The 18,493-nt window shown below is 40.9% G+C and overlaps 1 protein-coding gene across 3 annotated transcripts in view; it reads right to left on the minus strand.

Moving 5' to 3' along the window:
• RBBP5 (RB binding protein 5, histone lysine methyltransferase complex subunit) overlaps window positions 1-18,493 on the minus strand; it is a 46,273-nt gene that overhangs the window by 16,192 nt on the left and 11,588 nt on the right. For all 3 annotated transcript variants that reach the window (XM_049857953.1, XM_049857952.1, XM_049857951.1), the window contains exons 4-7: window positions 4,999-5,139; window positions 4,059-4,221; window positions 1,331-1,440; window positions 22-141 (exon numbers count right to left, since the gene is read on the minus strand). In XM_049857953.1, coding sequence (XP_049713910.1) covers window positions 22-141; window positions 1,331-1,440; window positions 4,059-4,221; window positions 4,999-5,139 — 534 coding nt within the window. The remainder of the gene's footprint in view (window positions 1-21; window positions 142-1,330; window positions 1,441-4,058; window positions 4,222-4,998; window positions 5,140-18,493) is intronic.

Consider the following 18,493-nt stretch of genomic DNA (forward strand, 5'->3'; position numbering starts at 1 on the left):
CTTCTTGGCTGGTATACATACCTATTCACCAAGTCCTGCAATTTCTGCATAGGTTCCGGTTCTCCATCTCTCCCACAGGTTAAGATTTCTCTGCCATCATAGACTCTGATTATTCGATCTGCTGTGTTAATTAAAAAGCAACTGTGGAAAGGATAAAAACATCAATACCAGAGGTCAGAAATCTCTTTCTGTTAACATTTCCCACTACTACCAGTTATTTAGAACAGTAAAGCAACTACTAAGTCGAGGACAGATTGGGTAAACATCTAAGTAATGGACTAGAACACTTACACATTTACTTGTTACCTTTCAAATCAAAATATAATTTGAAGTGAGAATGTTTTAGGCACTCTACATGCACAAATGATCAGTATCTGACTGAAACCCAAGGCCTCTAAACTGAAACTAACTTACTAAATTCACAAGCCTATAGTTAAATATATACAATATATTCTTCCTAATGAGTTAGTAAACTGTTGTTTTAAAATGCCTAACTTTTCACTGTAATGACACCAGTGGAAATCTGTCTAAAGTATAAGTTACCTCATCACCTTACAGACCACTGACGGAAAACTTCGCTAGCTTCGGTGATTGTGAGCACTTGTGCCCTGAGTGTGCAGGGCTGTCCCTGTGTAAACAGGATGCCTGCCACCTCTCCAACTGACAATTTATTTCTTCTTGTTTCTGTTGGTATATCTACTCTAACTAGGCAACCAAATTTATCAGAATAACATCTGGCATCACAAAGGTAAAACAGATTTTATGTGAGTAAAGCACACGCTCAGTTATTACGTGAATTCTGTAACATCAATTCTAATTCCAACAGTAACTAACCTTACCCAGCGCTGTGTGCCGGTGCTTTCGGCTCTAAGCACTAACCACTACGCTGTCATTTCTGGCTGCTAACCTCCAGATGAGGAAGGAAGATGTGGCTGGTAGTTCAAGGAGGTAAATATTATGAACACATGAACTAAATACTGAAGGCTTCTACAGTATTTTCACAAAAATAACACGTGCCTTCTACATTTGCCAGCCACGCCCTCCCCTCCCCTAGGTATTTTCATAAGCGTGCAATGCTAATTTTTTTACAGCAACATGTAAAAAAAAAAACCGGCATAGCTGCGCCTAGGAAAATACTTCCCTGGCACAGTTGGCAGACAAACACAGAAGGTTCAAGTTATTCGTGTAAAAATATGTCACCTTTTTTAACTAAACTTTTTTAAAAAACGGGAGCATAATATACAGAAAAACTGTGGCTCTCAAGGCATGTTTAACATCCACTCACTGGTAAAGCCTAAAGCTGTCCCAAGAATGACAAGGTCTCGCTTACCTCCCCTTCCGGGCAAACTCTATGGACTTAATGGCTGTGGTATTGCTGGTTCCAGTTGTTACTCTGAAGGAGGCCACAAGATCCTGAGAGTCTGTTTTTAGGACCAAAATCTAAAGTTTAAAGGAGAAAAAAATGAGCATTTTGGTAACTTACAGTAATGAGATCTGGTTTCTGTTTCCAAAATTGGAGAGTAGATAAAAACCTAAGTATCTCTATTCCCATTTATTCAACCTGATTAACTAGAATTGCATTTTACCCTTTCAAAGAAAGGACAGTGTCTTCATCTATTCAAATATAATGTTTACCTTATATTCTTTTTGTTACTGCACACTCAAACCCAAACCCACTGCCACCAAGTCGATTCCAACTCATAGTGACCCTACAGGACACAGCCGAACTGCCCCATGGACTTTCCAAGGCTGTAATCTTTACAGAAGCAGACTGTGACATCTTTCTCCTGAGGAGCAGCTGGTGGGATAAAAAGGCCAGCCTTTCTGTTAGCAACTTAGTGCTTTAACCACTGAGCCATCAGGGCTCTGTGCACACCCACAGAGGAAAAAATACCTCACGATGGAATTACAGTATCATTACTAGGCTGAAAATGAAATGATTGGTCTTTAAAGAAAGAAAGTCTATCTGAAGGGAAAACAATCACTATGTCAGAACTTTACGGGGTCTCAAGGAGGGAAAAAACCACAGGATCAAATAACTACTTTCTAAAGTAGTCATGAAGCTATACACCATGAAATTATACTAGCCCATATGTACCCAGTCCAAAAAAATCAAGGCATCTAATGGAATTACAGACTCGGCTTAAAAGGGACCTTAAAGCTCACCTAGTCTGACTTCCAATTCCATAGAAGAAATGCCTTCTAAAACATATCTCAGACAGAAGGTCCTGGACCTTCCCAACACTCTAAAAGACAAGGCCAGAAATTTCACAGATAGGAAAAAAAAAAGAGAATAGTCTTAGGACTATAGGCTAAGCTGCCCTGAATGATACAATATTTACAGAACCAGATATCAGACATTTCATTAAGAGTGTTCCATTTGATAATATGACATTTCAATTTTATAATTTGGAAATGACCCTACGTTACTAGCATTCAGCAAAGGCCTCTCACCCTTTTCTCGATCAAATAAACTCTGAGTGCTCAAAATCCAAAGAACAGAAATTATCACTAAAGCATGTCAGGAAAACAGGCTACGCTGCTACAGGGAGGAGCTGTGCTCTTAGTCCACGGACAGAAGAAACCTCAGGCTACACTGCTACACGGAGGAGCTGTGCTCTTAGTCCACGGACAGAAGAAACCTCAGGCTACACTGCTAAAGGGAGAAGCTGTGGTCTTAGTCCAGACCGAAGAAACCTCAGGCTACTCTGCTACAGGGAGGAGCTGTGCTTAGTCCACGGACAGAAGAAACCTCAGGCTATATTGCTACAGGGAGGAGCTGTGCTCTTAGTCCATGGACGGAAGAATCCTCAGGCTACGCTGCTACAGGGAGGAGCTGTGCTCTTAGTTCACGGACAGAAGAAGCCTCACACTACACTGCTATAGGGAGGAGCTGTGCTCTTAGTCCACGGATAAAAGAAACCTCAGGCTACACTGCTACAGGGAGGAGCTGTGCTTAGTCCACAGACAGAAGAAACCTCAGGCTACACTGCTACCGGGAGGAGCTGTGCTTAGTCCACAGACAGAAGAAACCTCAGGCTACACTGCTACAGGGAGGAGCTGTGCTTAGTCCACAGACAGAAGAAACCTCAGGCTACACTGCTACCGGGAGGAGCTGTGCTTAGTCCACAGACAGAAGAAACCTCAGGCTACACTGCTACCGGGAGGAGCTGTGCTCTTAGTCCACAGACAGAAGAAACCTCAGGCTACACTGCTACAGGGAGGAGCTGTGCTTAGTCCACAACAGAAGAAACTTCAGGCTACACTGCTACAGGGAGGAGCTGTGCTCTTAGCCCACAGACAGAAGAAACCTCAGGCTACACTGCTACAGGGAGGAGCTATGCTTAGTCTACAGACAGAAGAAACCTCAGGCTGTACTGCTACAGGGAGGAGCTGTGCTCTTAGTCCACAGACAGAAGAAACCTCAGGCTGTACTGCTACAGGGAGGAGCTGTGCTCTTAGTCCACAGATAGAAGAAACCTCAGGCTGTACTGCTACAGGGAGGAGCTGTGCTCTTAGTCCACAGACAGAAGAAACCTCAGGCTGTACTGCTACAGGGAGGAGCTGTGCTTAGTCCACAGACAGAAGAAACCTCAGGCTGTACTGCTACCGGGAGGAGCTGTGCTCAGTCCACAGACAGAAGAAACCTCAGGCTACACTGCTACCGGGAGGAGCTGTGCTCAGTCCACAGACAGAAGACACCTCAGGCTACACTGCTACCGGGAGGAGCTGTGCTCAGTCCACAGACAGAAGAAACCTCAGGCTACACTGCTACCGGGAGGAACTGTGCTTAGTCCACAGACAGAAGACACCTCAGGCTACACTGCTACCGGGAGGAGCTGTGCTCTTAGTCCACAGACAGAAGACACCTCAGGCTACACTGCTACAGGGAGGAGCTGTGCTTAGTCCACAGACAGAAGAAACCTCAGGCTGTACTGCTACAGGGAGGAGCTGTGCTTAGTCCACAGACAGAAAAAACCTAAGAGGAACAACAAGTAACCGGGAATGAGGCAATGCACGGGGTGAAAGATGCTTATTTCACCACCTTCCAGGCTTACCTTGCCTTTTGCATTTCCCGTATAGATATATTCTCCTCGCCTATCAAAAGATGCAACCACGTTCAAATCGGAGTCGTCATCTACCGGCAGAACAACGTGTTTGGAATCTGAAAGGGTCAACATGACAGGAGCGGATTTCATGGGACACACGAGCACCTTGTTCCTGTTTAAAAAGATGAACAGTGCATTGGCTGGTTGCTTTGCTGTCAGAAGGCGGATTCTCCACCCTCTTCTCCGATCCCTGGTCTCTCTCCTATCAACTTCCCCAGCCCAAGCAAATTTAAGATACCAAAAAAGCATAAGACTTGAATGTCTAATAACAGGGAAATGACAGAGCAAAATTATGGGATCTACCTTGACAAAATAATATGTAATCATTAAAAATAAATATGAAGAACTAGTAAAATACATAGCAAATAAAGTGAAAAAACAAAGTACTGATTACAACGATATAAAAAATACATATTTCTATATACTGAGTATATGTGCGTTGCTTTATGTTTAAAGACAATGTGACTAAAAGGGAACCCAGAGAAATGAAAACAGTTATACCTGTAATGTCTGGGTAATGAGATGGTAGGTCATTTTTCTTCTTAAATGCAGTTGTAATATTAAACTATTTTCCCCCCACTAAAGAAATTCAAATATTTCTTGAGGGGTTGGGAGGGAGTGCCAAGTCAAAGCCCAGTTATCATACTTATTCCCACATTCGTCCATTTCCAAAGTTTTAATATGGTCAGTTTTTAATGATATAATACAAAACTCCCCTTAAAATCTATGCAATAGAGCCAACCTAGACATAGAGACTATTTTCTATAGAAGGTCTGAAGAGGTGTTTTTGGCCCCCTAAAACCTTAAACTGAAATTTTCATGAGCCTGGCACTAATCCATAGGGTATTAAACCCCACCCCGGGAAAGGAACAGCTTAGGTTAAACATACTGATCTCGTGGGTGATACTGGACTTTTAAAATGGGCGAAGGGAACCGGAACCTCTGGTCACAGTCTCCTGAAAGAACATCCCACTGTGACACTATGTTATCCGTGGAAGCACTCACAAGCTTATGACCATCTCGACTCCAGCTGGGAAGAAAAAAGGGTAACTCAGCACATATTCTAAGTTAAAGTATATTCACTTGTTTATGGATATAAATGCTTGACCTAAATGCCTAGGTCAACAGTGTTTTTTTTTTACATATACTCAAATCCACAAAAAGCTTTCACAATTAAGCGATAAATAAACGTTTCATGACATTTTCATACCTAGTTAATAGTAGCTCTTAATATTTTAAGATAATAACACAAGTGGCTCTGTGACGTAGTAGAGAGATTACATCATTTCAGAAGAATCTAAAATCAGCTGACCAAACAAGGGCTGATGTAATGAAAAACAGGTTTTCCTTTGGAGGGGGGAGTATCTGAGCTTTCTGAAGTTGTCACAGAAATAGCACCACAGTGACAGTGAGACCGAAGCAATAAGAAAAGTATTCATTATTTAAAATAATTAGGAAAGGAATTAAAACTTCAGGGAAATAGCAAAAAGAACATTAAATACTTGATTATCAGTTTACCATGGGGCACAAAACACATAGAAACAGAAAATTTACCAAACGTGAATCTGAGAAATAAAGAAATGTATGTGTAAATGAAGACAGACCAAGTTCTGGCCAAGAACCCAATACTGTCTAGTTCATCTACAAAAATAATTAATCCAAATTACAGCCCAAGGGATTACTTATAGAATTTGTAAAAAATGAATAATGAAATTCATCTAAATTTTTTTTTAAAGGTATCCCTGTTACCAGGCATTTAGACATATTGCAAAACAAACCATATAAACACAGACAACCACCACCACAAAACCAGTGGCCTAGACTCCAAAGCAGTTTTAAACTTTCATAAAGAAGGGAAGCCAAGTTTCTGAATACCTATAATGTGCACTTGCACAAGTTACCCTCATTGGGTCATTTATGAAGACAGGTACTGTCTTCTCTGTTTTTGGAACTGAGCCTCAAGGAGATTACAGGTAACCTGCCTAAGGCCATTTTGCTAACAACCGGCAGGGCTAGGATTCAAATGGGTCTGCCTAACACCAAATGCCTTGTCCCTTTACGTGGAAAGTAAAAGCAATAAAACCAATATTGGAAGAGGACTTGCTTTTAATAAATGTTGTCAGTAAAATTAGAGACCCATGGCCACACCATGAATAGGGATATATTTAAGGTAAGTCAAAAAACTACACATGGGAAAAAATATTTAAAAATATTTATCAGATTTCCACTTCCAGAAAGACAGAGTAGACAGATGCACATTTCCCTATTCCTCCTGCTAAAACTACAGCTAAACGCCCTGGACATTATATGTAAAACGAACATAAAAAGACTTAGAAAGGTGAAGAGACAGCAGACTGGCAAGAGATCAGAGAACCCAGGAAACGACACAGTGATGAGTTCCCTGAATTTTCTTGTGCCTCACATAACCCAGACCAGGTGCTGGAGAAGCTGGCAATCCAGAAACACCAACGGACACAAAAGAGAAAGCCTTAAGAAAAGCTGACTTTCTCCTGCCAAAGGACCAGGGGAGAGAAAGCCTAACAAGATAGAAAACTTTGTCAATCACGCAAATCCAGCAAAACACACTTTAATCCCAGCCCCACCATTATGGGCTGAACTGTGTCCCCCCAAAATATGCACTCCCCCACGTGTCTGTTAGTTTGTCGTACTGTGGGGGCTTGCGTGTTGCTGTGATGCTGGAAGCTATGCCACCTGTATTCAGATACCAGCAGGGTCATCCATGGAAGACAGGTTTCAGCTGACCTTCTAGACTAAGACAGACTAGGAAGAAGGACCCGGCAGTCTACTTCTGAAAAGCATTAGCCAGTGAAAACCTTATGAATAGCAGTGGAACATTGTCTGACACAGTGCTGGAACATGAGCCCCCCAGGTTGGAAGGCACTCAGAAGATGACTGGGGGAGAGCTGCCTCCTCAAAGTAGAGTCGACCTTAATGACGTGGATGGAGTAAAGCTTTCGGGACCTTAATTTGCTGATGTGGCACGACTCAAAATGAGAAGAAACAGCTGCAAACATCCATTAATAATTGGAACCTGGAATGTATGAATCTAGTAAAATAGGAAATCGTCAAAAATGAAATGGAACGCATAAACATTGATATCCTAGGCATTAGTGAGCTGAAATGGACTGTACTGGCCATTTTGAATCAGACAATCATACAGTCTACTACACTGGGAATGACAACTCGAAGAGGAATGGTGTCGCATTCATCACCAAAAAGAACATTTCAAGATCTATCCTGAACTACAATGCTGTCAGTGATAGGATAACATCTATACGCCTACAAGGAAGACCAGTTAATATGACTATTATTCAGATTTATGCACCAACCACTAAGGCCAAAGATGAAATAGATTTTCATCAGCTGCTGCAGTCTGAAATTGATTGAACATGCAATCAAGATGCATTGATAATTACTAGTGACTGGAATGCAAAAGCTGGAAACAAAGAAGGATCAGTAGTTGGAAAATATGGCCTTGGTGATAGAAACAATGCCAGAGATCAACTGATAGAATTTTGCAAGACCAATGACTTCATTGCAAATACCTTCTTTCACCAAAATCAATAGCAACTATACACATGGACCTAGCCAGATGGAACACACAGAAATCAAATTGACTACATCTGTGGAAAGAGATGACGGAAAAGCTCAATATCATCAGTCAGAACAAGGCCACTGGCCAACTGTGGAACAGATAGACCATCAGTTGCTCATATGCAAGTTCAAGCTGAAACTGAAGAAAATCAGAGCAAGCCCACAAGAGCCAAAATATGACCTTGAGTATATCCCACCTGAATTTAGAGACCATCTGAAGAATAGATTTGATGCATTGAACACTAGTAACTGAAGACCAGACGAGTTGTGGAATGACATCAAGGACATCATCCATGAAGAAAGCAAGAGGTCACTGAAAAGACAGGAAAGAAAGAAAAGACCAAGATGGATGTCAGAGGAGACTCTGAAACTTCCTCACAAACGTCAAGCAGCTAAAGCAAAACAAAGAAATGACGAAGTAAAAGAACTGAACAGGAGATTTCAAAGGGCGGCTCGAGAAGACAAAGTATTCAAACGACATGTGCAAAGAGCTGGAGACAGAAAGCCAAAACGGAAGAACATGCTCAGCATTTCTCAAGCTGAAAGAACTGAAGAAAAAATTCAAGCCTCGAGTTGCAATAGTGAAGGATTCTATGGGGAAAACACTAAACGACGCAGGAAGCATCAAAAGAAGATGCAAGGAATACACAGAGTCATTATACCAAAAAGAATTAGTCGATGTTCAACCATCTCAAGAGGAAGCCAATGATCAGGAACTGATGGTACTGAAGAAAGAAGTCCAAGCTGCTCTGAAGGCACTGGTGGAAAAACAAGGAGTTGATGGAATATCAACTGAGATGTTTCAACAAACAGATGCAGTGCTGAAGGTGCTCACTCATCTATGCCAAGAAATATGGAAGACAGCTTCCTGGCCAACTGACTGAAGAGATCCGTATTTATGCCTATTCCTAAGAAACATGATTCAACCGAACGTGGAAATTATTGAACAATATCATTAATATCACACACAAGCAAAATTTTGCTGAAGATCATTCAAAAGTGGTTGCAGCAGTATTATCAACATGGAACTACCAGAAATTCAGGCTGGTTTCAGAAGAGGACATGGAACCAGGGATACCATTGCTGATGTCAGATGGATCCTGGCTGAAAGCAGAAAATACCAGAAGGATGTTTGCCTGTGTTTTATTGACTATGCAAAGGCATTTGACTGTGTGGATTATAACAAATTATGGATAACATTGTAAAGAATGGGAATTCCAGAACACTTAATTGTGCTCATGAGGAACCTGTACATAGATCAAGAGGCAGTTGGTCGGACAGAACAAGGGGATACTGACGGATTTAAAATCAGGAAAGGCGTGCATCAGGATTGTATCCTTTCACCATACCTATTCAATCTGTATGCTGAGCAAATAATACGAGAAGCTGGACTATATGAAGAAGAAACGGGGCATCAGGATCGGAGGAAGACTAACAACCTGCGTTATTCCTTGCTGAAAATGAAAAATACTTCAAGTACTTACTAATGAGGATCAAAGATCACAGCCTTCGGTATGGATTGCACCTCAACATAAAGAAAACAAAAATCCTCACAACTGGACCAATGAGCAACATCATGATAAACGGAGAAAAGACTGAAGTTGTCGAGGATTTCATCCTACTTGGATCCACAATCAACAGCCATGGAAGCAGCAGTCAAGAAATCAAAAGACACATTGCATTGGGTAAATCTGCTGCAAAGGACCCCTTTAAAGTGTTGAAAAGCAAAGATGTCACCTTGAATAAGGTGCGCCTTCCCCAAGCCATGGTATTTTCAATCTCATCATATGCATGTGAAAGCTGGACAATGAATAAGGAAGACCAAAGAAGAATTGACGCCCTTGAATTGTGGTGCTGGTGAAGAATACTGACTATACCATGGGCTGCCAAAAGAACAAACAAATCTGTGTTGGGAGAAGTACAACCAGAATGCTCCTTAGAAGCAAGGATGGTGAGACTGTATCTTACATACTTTGGACACGTTGTCAGGAGGGATCAGTCCCTGGAGAAGGGCCTCATGCTTGGTAAAGTACAGGGTCAGCAGAAAAGAGGAAGACCCTCAACAAAGTGGACTGACACAGTGGCTCCAACAATAAGCTCAACCAAAACAACAATTGTAAGGATGGCGCAGGATGGGGCAGTGTTTTGTTCTGTTGTGCATAGGGTTACTGTGAGTCAGAACTGACTCTATGGCACCTAACAACAACAAAATATGCATTGTAAATCCCAACCTCAACACCTGTTGTTATAATCCCATTTCGGGGGAATAGGTTGTCCTTGTTATGTTAATGAGGCAGGATTAGTATAAAGCGTACCGAGTCACTCTCTTTTGAGATAAGAGATTAAACAAGGGAGCAGAACAGAGATGGCAGAAGACTGATGCCAAGCCACATGAAGATCTCCAAGGACCCAGGTAACAAGCTGAAGAGACAAGGGCCTTCTCCCAGAGCCAACAGAGAGAAAGCCTTCCCCTGGAGCTGATGCCCTGTATTTGGACTTCTAGCCTCCTAAGCTATGAGAGAATAAACTTCTGTTTGTTGAAGCCACCCACTTGCGGTATTTCTGTTATAGCAGCACTAGATAACTAAGACACTCACCCACATCAACAAAGTCCACGTGAGAGTCTAGACCCCCATCCTTGCCTGGCTATATAATGAGACACCCCTCCTCCCTCACTTGGGTGATAACGGAGAAGGGTAAGTGGGGAACCAGGACTTTCATTCCTGCCAGGCAGTTAATGAGTCAGTGGAGGCTGCTGGGGACCAGCAACTAGGCAACCTTAGCCCTCCCAGTCACAGTGACCTCAGTGGAGGCACTGCAATAATGAGGCCAAGTAAGGAACCTGTACTTCCACCATATCTGGCAGTAACAAATGGCACTCTCCCTTTCCCTACCAGTGCAGTTTGAGAAGGCGGCATGCTAGCACAGAGGCTTTAAATAAGACACAAAGTCTCATAACACAATAACCACAATGTCCACACTTCAAATGAAAATCACTCATCAACTCCAAAACCATGAAAATCTCAACCTGAATGAGAAAAAGATAATCAACAGACAGTAACACTGAGATGACACAGATGTCAGAATTATCTGATAAGGATTTTAATTCAGCCGACATAAAAATGTTTCAACAGGTAATTATGAACACACTTGAAACAACTGAAAAAAATTAAAAATCTCAGCAAAGATATAGAAGATATAAAGAACCAAATGGAAATTTTAGAACTGAAAAAATACAATAACCACAACTAAAATTGAAGAGATGGGTTCAATAGCAGAATGGAGATGACAGAGGGACAAATCAATGAACTGGACGGTAGAACAATAGAAATTACCCGATCTGAACCACAGAGAGAAATCAGACCCAGGGGAAGAAAGGGACAGAGCCTCAAGGACCTGTGGGACTATAACAAAAGATCTAACATTCATGTCATCAGAGTCCTGGAAGGGAAGAAGAAAGTAGAGCTATAGAAGTATTTGAAGACAGAGTGGCTGAAATTTCCCCCAAATTTGGCAAAAGATACAAGCCTAGAGATTCAAGAAGCTGAGCAAACCTCGAACAAGATAAACCCAAAGAAATCCATGCTGAGACACACAAACTTCTGAACACTAAAAAGCAAACAAAAATCTTGAAAGCAGCAAGAGAGAAATGACACCTTATCGACAGGGGAACAACAATTTGAATGACAGCAGATTTTTCCTCAGAAACCACGGAGGCCAGAAGGAAGGAGCATGTTTTCAAAAGCTGAAAGAATTATCAACCCAATTCTATATGCAACAAAAACACCCCTCAGGAATGAAAGGGGTACCAAGAGAATTTGTCACCAGCAAGACCTACTCTAAAAGAATGGCTAAAGGAAGTTCTCTAAACAGAAAGGAAATATAAAACAAGGAATCTTAAAACATGAGGGAGACAGGAAAGAAGAACTACTGAAGAGTAAAAACATGAGTAAATACAATAGGCTTTCTTCTCTTCTAGAGTTTTCTAAATTACATTTGAAATTTGAAACAAAAAACACTGCTCTGGTTCTCCTGTATCTATGTACACAGAGGAAACTATGTAAGGCAACTATGTTAAAACAGGGGAGGATACATGGACACAAAGCGAGGTTAGGTTTCTGTACTTCACTCACATTGGTAAATGCCAACATCAGCAGACTGTGATAAGTTATTATACATAACGTAATATTTAGTAACCTCTTATTACACACACACACACACAAAGAAATGCACTAAAAAACACTACGGAAAAATCAAAATGGAATTCTAAATTATGTTCAAGTGACCCACAGAAAGGCAGGAAAAGAAAACAGAAATAAAAATCGAAGAAAGAAACAGAAAACAAAACCAAACAACCATCTTACTTTTGGAATGAAGAGGAGTTTCTACTGAGGAACTGGCTGCTAATACAGTATCGTGGTTAAGAACACGGGCTCAAGAGTTAGACTTGTACTCAAGCTAGGGTCTCCCCCTTGTAGCTATGCGATCTTAGGCAAGTTGCATAACCTTTCTGAACTTCGATTTCATCTATAACATAGGAATAATAATTGTATCTATCCTTGGAGGACTGTTGATAAAATTAAATACATATAGATACACACACACGTATATATAAAACTCTTAGCCCAATGCCTGGCACACAATGAGTGTTCAACATACATCAATAAATAATTATTTGTATCAGAGACAAGATAAATATATTGTTAGATTCAAGGTCCAGGGACACAGGAAGGCAGGAGTAAGCTAAGGATGAAGTATAAGTCTGCGTACAAAAGGGCTCTGGTGCCTTTCTCCCACAAGCTCTGGAGTGACTGCAGTCAGGCTCAGGAAGGCCATCAGAGGATCCTTCTACAGAAGGTGAACCCCAGAGAAGTAGTCTACAGAGGCTGAAACTTAAGGATTCACAACAAAAAAACAGGCTATCCACCCAATTTTGATGCCAGGAGGGGAAGAGGGTGAGCTAAAATTCACATATACTGTAACGGGAAGTCCACAGATAAGTCAGAAAATGAACAAACCAAGAAAAAGCCGTATACGCACGTTATTTGGCTATATGAAGTATCAGAAGAAACAGCTGAAAAAATTGGAAGAGCACTGGAAATAGGACAAGATCAGGAGTGGGGAGAAAGGAAGAGCAGCGTTTACTGTTGTTCTTGTCACCAATTTGAAGTAGAACAGAAAGAACGTTAGCTATGATTCCATTTTCCCTTTAAACTCTTCTGCACTATAATATTTTTTTCTTTCACAAGTTGTAGTCCTGTTATAATGATGGGGAATCTAATTTGTAAAATTACATCATAAAGAAGTTAAAACTAAGAGTGGTTCTGCATTTAAAAAAAATTTATTCTTCAATTCCAAATTCCATAAAGTCAAGAATTATGAATTATCATGCTTTCTTACATCTGACAAAAGACAGATGTAGATTTACCAAGTCCAGTGTCAGCATCTTAAAATCATTTAGTCGTACCCACGGCCCCCACCTAGTACTTGAATTTATTCTGTAGCATCTCCAAGAAGGGGACAACAAGCCTAAGCAGGGACAGTACCACTGAGAGTTCTTTCTGGGCAGTCCACCCCACCCATGGCACCTCTGCTTGGGAGCTCTTCCCAATTCTGACCTAACACTTGTTTCTTTAACTTCTGCTCACTATCTACCAGTCCTGCTTCTACTCCTTGGGTCAATCTTCTTCTCTTTCACACACCAGCCCTTTACACAGTTGAAGACAACCAACATGCCTACCCACACCTTCTCTTGATGAAACATTCTTGTCCCTAATATGTTCCAATATTACATAACGAAGATATATTCTAAATAAGATTAAACCAAAGAAAAATGAAAAATATGTATAACCACTAATTTTAACTACTATAACTATACTTATGTGTGCCAAAAATAAGGGAGCAATTAAATATTTATGGTGCATGCATACTATGCAATACTATCTATACACTACTTAAAATAATGAGATAGAACTATATAGACACCAAGAGAGAAAAACATTCACTAAACACTAGGTGGAAAAGCAAGCTACAGAACAAAATATATAGCAGGATCCATTTTTGTTTAAAAACACATAAATGTGTATGTATATTTCTTACACACATAGACAAAAAGATAGATAAACCTTACACATGAAAGACACATTCCATATCCCACACTCCTAACAGTGGTTACCTTAAGAAGCAAAGGACTTTCGTTTTTCACTTTACATACTTACATGTTGTTTGAATTTAAAAAAAAAAAAAAAAAATTCAACAATAAGCAAGTATAACTTTTGTGACAAAAAAAGGTAAAAAGTTGGAAGGAAAAAAGAAAATCCTTCACTGTTATTGTACTTCTAGAAATCTACTCTAATGAAAAATCAGAGACCAAATGCTTATTGGGTATCCCCACTCATCTAACAAATCTCTGAATTTCTACTACATACCAGGTACAGTGTTAGCAGCTGGGAACACAGCCATGAAAAGACAGACTAGGTCCATACACTCACAGCACTTACCATTTCGCAGCACAGATACTCATGAAACAAATATTTACAATAAAATATGACTATGTCAGAAGACATGCAACCATGATCTCAAACCATTCCCCCTTTAAACCTTCTATTGACTATCTTCTTCCAAATCAGAAACCTGAAGACCATCTTAACTTCTCCACCTCCCTCACACCCCTTATCCAAGGAAGGACTGAGACCTATCATTTCTACCATTTCTCCTATCTGCCTCACTCAGCTCCATTCCTCTGCAGCTATCCTTGGCTCAATTCCCCACCACCTCTAGCCTAAACACTGCAATTCTCCTATCTTCACATGCTGTCCCTTCACAAGCCACCCTAGAGATCTTTCTAAAATAAAAGCTCATCCTGTCACTTTTCTGCCTAAAACCTTGTAATGGCTTAACAGTGCCATTTGACGCACTGGATAAAGTACAAATTCATGAGTACAGCATACAAGGTCCTCCAGGACAGGGTCTTGGGTAACCCTGGCTCTTGCCATATCACACCTCCCATTCCACAATCCAGCTACCCTGACCTACTTGCAGTTCCCCATCTTACCACTCTGTTTCAAGCCAATGTGCCTTTGCCTGTGCGGCTCCCTCTGCCTAGAATACACCTGGCAGACACCTACTCATCTTACCACCCACCAGCTGCTCGGTGGGAGAAAGCTGTGGCAGTCTCCTTCCATAAAGATTACAGCCTTGGAAACCCTGTGGGGCAGTTCTACTCTGTCCCACAGGGTCACTATGAGTTGAAATCAATTCGACAGCAATGTGTTTGGTTTGGGTTATCCCCTCTACACAGCTGACCACCTCCTCCTTTGCAGCTTCTTCTCCACTAAATCTCAAATACAGCTCTTGTATAGGACCATAAAGCTTTATTATACATACCTGTGTACACATGTCCCTCCCACTACTAATCACAAACTTCTTATTTGTTTTTGTGTCCCCAGTGCCTAACACAGTACCTGTTCAATGTCTGCTGAAAAAACAAAAGAATATAGAGAGAAAAATTTTAGACACAAAGACATTCACCAAACACTACGCGGCAGAAAGCAAAAAAAAAAAAAAAAAATGATTAAGCAAATTATGGTTTATCTATCAGAAGGTATGGAAATCTTGGTGGCACAGTGGTTGAGTGCTATGGCCGCTAACCAAAGGGTCGGCAGTTCGAATCCACCAGGTGCTCCTTGGCAACTCTATGGGGCAGTTCTACTCTGTCCTATAGAGTCACTATGAGTCGGAATAGACTCGACGGCACTGGGTTTGGTTTTGGTTATCAGAAGGTATATTATACAGCCGTAAGAAAGTTTTTAAAAACTACACAAACAGGAAAATGCCTGGACAGTGTTAAGGAGGAAAAAAAAGCAAAATATAAAATAGAATATGGCACAATTACAAACTATGTTTTTAAAAAACTCTATACAGCAACTTATTAAAGTATTGACGGTAACAAAAAAAAAAACAAACCAAACCCACTGCCATCGAGATTCTGACTCATAGCAACCGATCCCGACTCAGATCCCGACTCATAGCAACCATATAGGACAGAGTAGAGCTGCCTCATGGGGTTTCCAAGGAGCGCCTGGTAGATTTGAACTGATGACCTTTTGGTTACCAGCCATAGCTCTTAACCACTAAAAACCACTACTCCACCTTAAATATTTAATTTAGTAAATTAAATATTAAAATATTTACAGTAGTAATATTTGGGTGATGGGACTATGGGAGACATCAGTTCTTTCGTCTACTTTGCTGTATTTTTCATAATTTTCTAAATTAGCATATATTATTTTATAATAAAAATATATATTTTTAGTGCATATGAGGTTCTAACCCTAGATTGTGATGGCTGCACAACTCTAAATACAATGTAACCACAAAATAGCACATATTTAAATAGATGGATTTTATGTATGTGAATTATATATATACACACATATTAATAAAACTTAAAAATATACGTATATATTTAAATCTTTCTTGCAACAACACAACAAAAAAGAAATGAAATGCAAAGGTGCTGGGAGGGACCTACGAGAGCATCCAGGCCAGCGGTCTCATTTCAGGTATTAGAGAAGAATTCTGCTCAAAGCCACCAATCAGTCCACTGGTGGCCAAGCCTACACTGGGATTCAGGCCTCTTCCCAATCCAGTGTATTATGGTATCATTGCTGCTTCCAATTAAACAAAAGGAAATATTTACAGTTTCATAAACCTAGATCTGATTAGGTGCTTTTTGAGGCTCCAAATTTACTTAAAAAAAAAAAGGTGCTGCCCCAAAATAAAATTTTTTGAAATAGTTTGAGACAGTAAGAGTGAAATCAATGAGAATTTATATAACAGCAGATTTCAGCTCAATATATTTGGTAGAAAGCTCTTAGTAACTTTAATTCAGTGAAGGAATAGTGTCATGGATTGAATTATGTCCCCCCAAAAATACAAAAGTATTTTTGTTACCGTAAATAATAAGTTGCTGTATAGAGTTTTTTAAAAACATAGTTTGTAATTGTGCCATATTCTATTTTATATTTTGCTTTTTTTTCCTCCTTAACACTGTCCAGGCATTTTCCTGTTTGTGTAGTTTTTAAAAACTTTCTTACGGCTGTATATATACCTTCTGATAACCATTGCTTAGGCCATGATTCCCAGTATTCTGTGGTTGTCCTCCATTTTGTGATTGCAATTTTACATTAAAAAGGATTAGGGTGGGACCGTAAAACCCTCACCAGGTCACATCCCTGATCCAACGTAAAGGGAGTTCCCCTGGGGTGTGGCCTGCACCACATTTTGTCTTACAGGAGATAAAAGAAAAGGGAAGCAAGCAGAAAGTTGCAGACCTCAGACTACCAAGAAAGCACTGCCAGGAGCAGAGCACATCTTTTGGGCCTGAGGTTCCTGTGCCGAGATGCTCCCAGACGAAGGAAAGACTGAAGACAAGGACCTTCCTCCAGAAACAAGAGAGAGAAAGCCTTCCCCTGGAGCTGGCACCCTGATTTTGGACTTCTAGCCTACTGGACTGCGAGAGAATAAACTTCTCTTTGGTAAAGCCATCCACTTGTGGTATTTCTGTTAAAGCAGCACTAGATGACTAAGAAAAATAGGCACACTTGTGATCACTGAAACTGTTGGAATCCAAGATAAATTGGATAAGGCGAGATTAAATGACAAACTTCCCTCCGAACTCCAAAGTTTTTCATTCTAAATTAAAGGTCAATATCACAATCATGGAAACCCTGGTGACGTAGTGGTTAAGTGCTACAGCTGCTAACCAGAGGGTCGGAGGTTTGAATCCACCAGGCACTCCTTGGAAACTCTATGGGGCATTTCTACTCTGTCCTATAGGGTCGCTATGAGTAAGAATCAACTCGGCGGCACTGGGTTTTTGGTTTTGCATCACAATTATGGAGCCCTGGTGGCCCAGTGGAGCCCTGGCAGCTCAGTGCTTAAGAGCTGGGATGCTCCCACTTTGGAGAGTGGCGTCTGTGGTCTTAAACGCTAGCAAGTGGCCATCTAAGATGCATCAATTGGTCTCAACCCACCTGGATCAAATAAGAAGGAAGAACACCAAAGACACAGGGTAATTACGAGTCCAGGAGACAGAAAGGGCCACATAAACCAGAGACTACATCAGCCTGAGACCAGAAGAACTAGATGGTGCCCAGCTACAACCGATGACTGCCCTGACAGGGAACACAACAGAGAACCCCTGAGGGAGCAGGAGAGCAGTGGGATGCAGACCCCAAATTCTCGTAAAAAGACCAGACTTAATGGCCTGACTGAGACTAGAAGGATGCCAGAGGTCATGGTTCCCAGACCTTCTGTTAGCCCAAGACAGGAACCATTCCTAAAGCTAACTCTTCAGACAGGGATTGGAGTAGACTATGAGATAGACAATGATAGTGGTGAAGAATGAGCTTCTTGGATCAAGTAAACACACGAGACTATGTCGGCATCGCCTATCTGAAGGGGAGATGAGAGGGTAGAGAGGGTCAGAAACTGGCTGGATAGACTCGAAAAGAAATAGAGGAGGGAAGGAGTATGCTGTCTCATTAGGAGGAGAGCAATTAGGAGTACATAGCGAGGTGTTTAGAAATTTTTGTATGAGAGTCCGACATGATTTGTAAACTTTCACTTAAAGCACAATAAAAATTAAAAAAAAAAAAAAAAAGAGTTGGGATGCTAACCAAAAGGTCAGCAGTTCAAATCATCAGCTGCTCCTTGGAAATCCTATGCGGCAGTTCTGTTCTATCCTGTAGGGTCACTATAAGTCC

Source organism: Elephas maximus, chromosome 18, assembly GCF_024166365.1.
Source record: "Elephas maximus indicus isolate mEleMax1 chromosome 18, mEleMax1 primary haplotype, whole genome shotgun sequence".
Classification (NCBI taxonomy): domain Eukaryota; kingdom Metazoa; phylum Chordata; class Mammalia; order Proboscidea; family Elephantidae; genus Elephas; species Elephas maximus.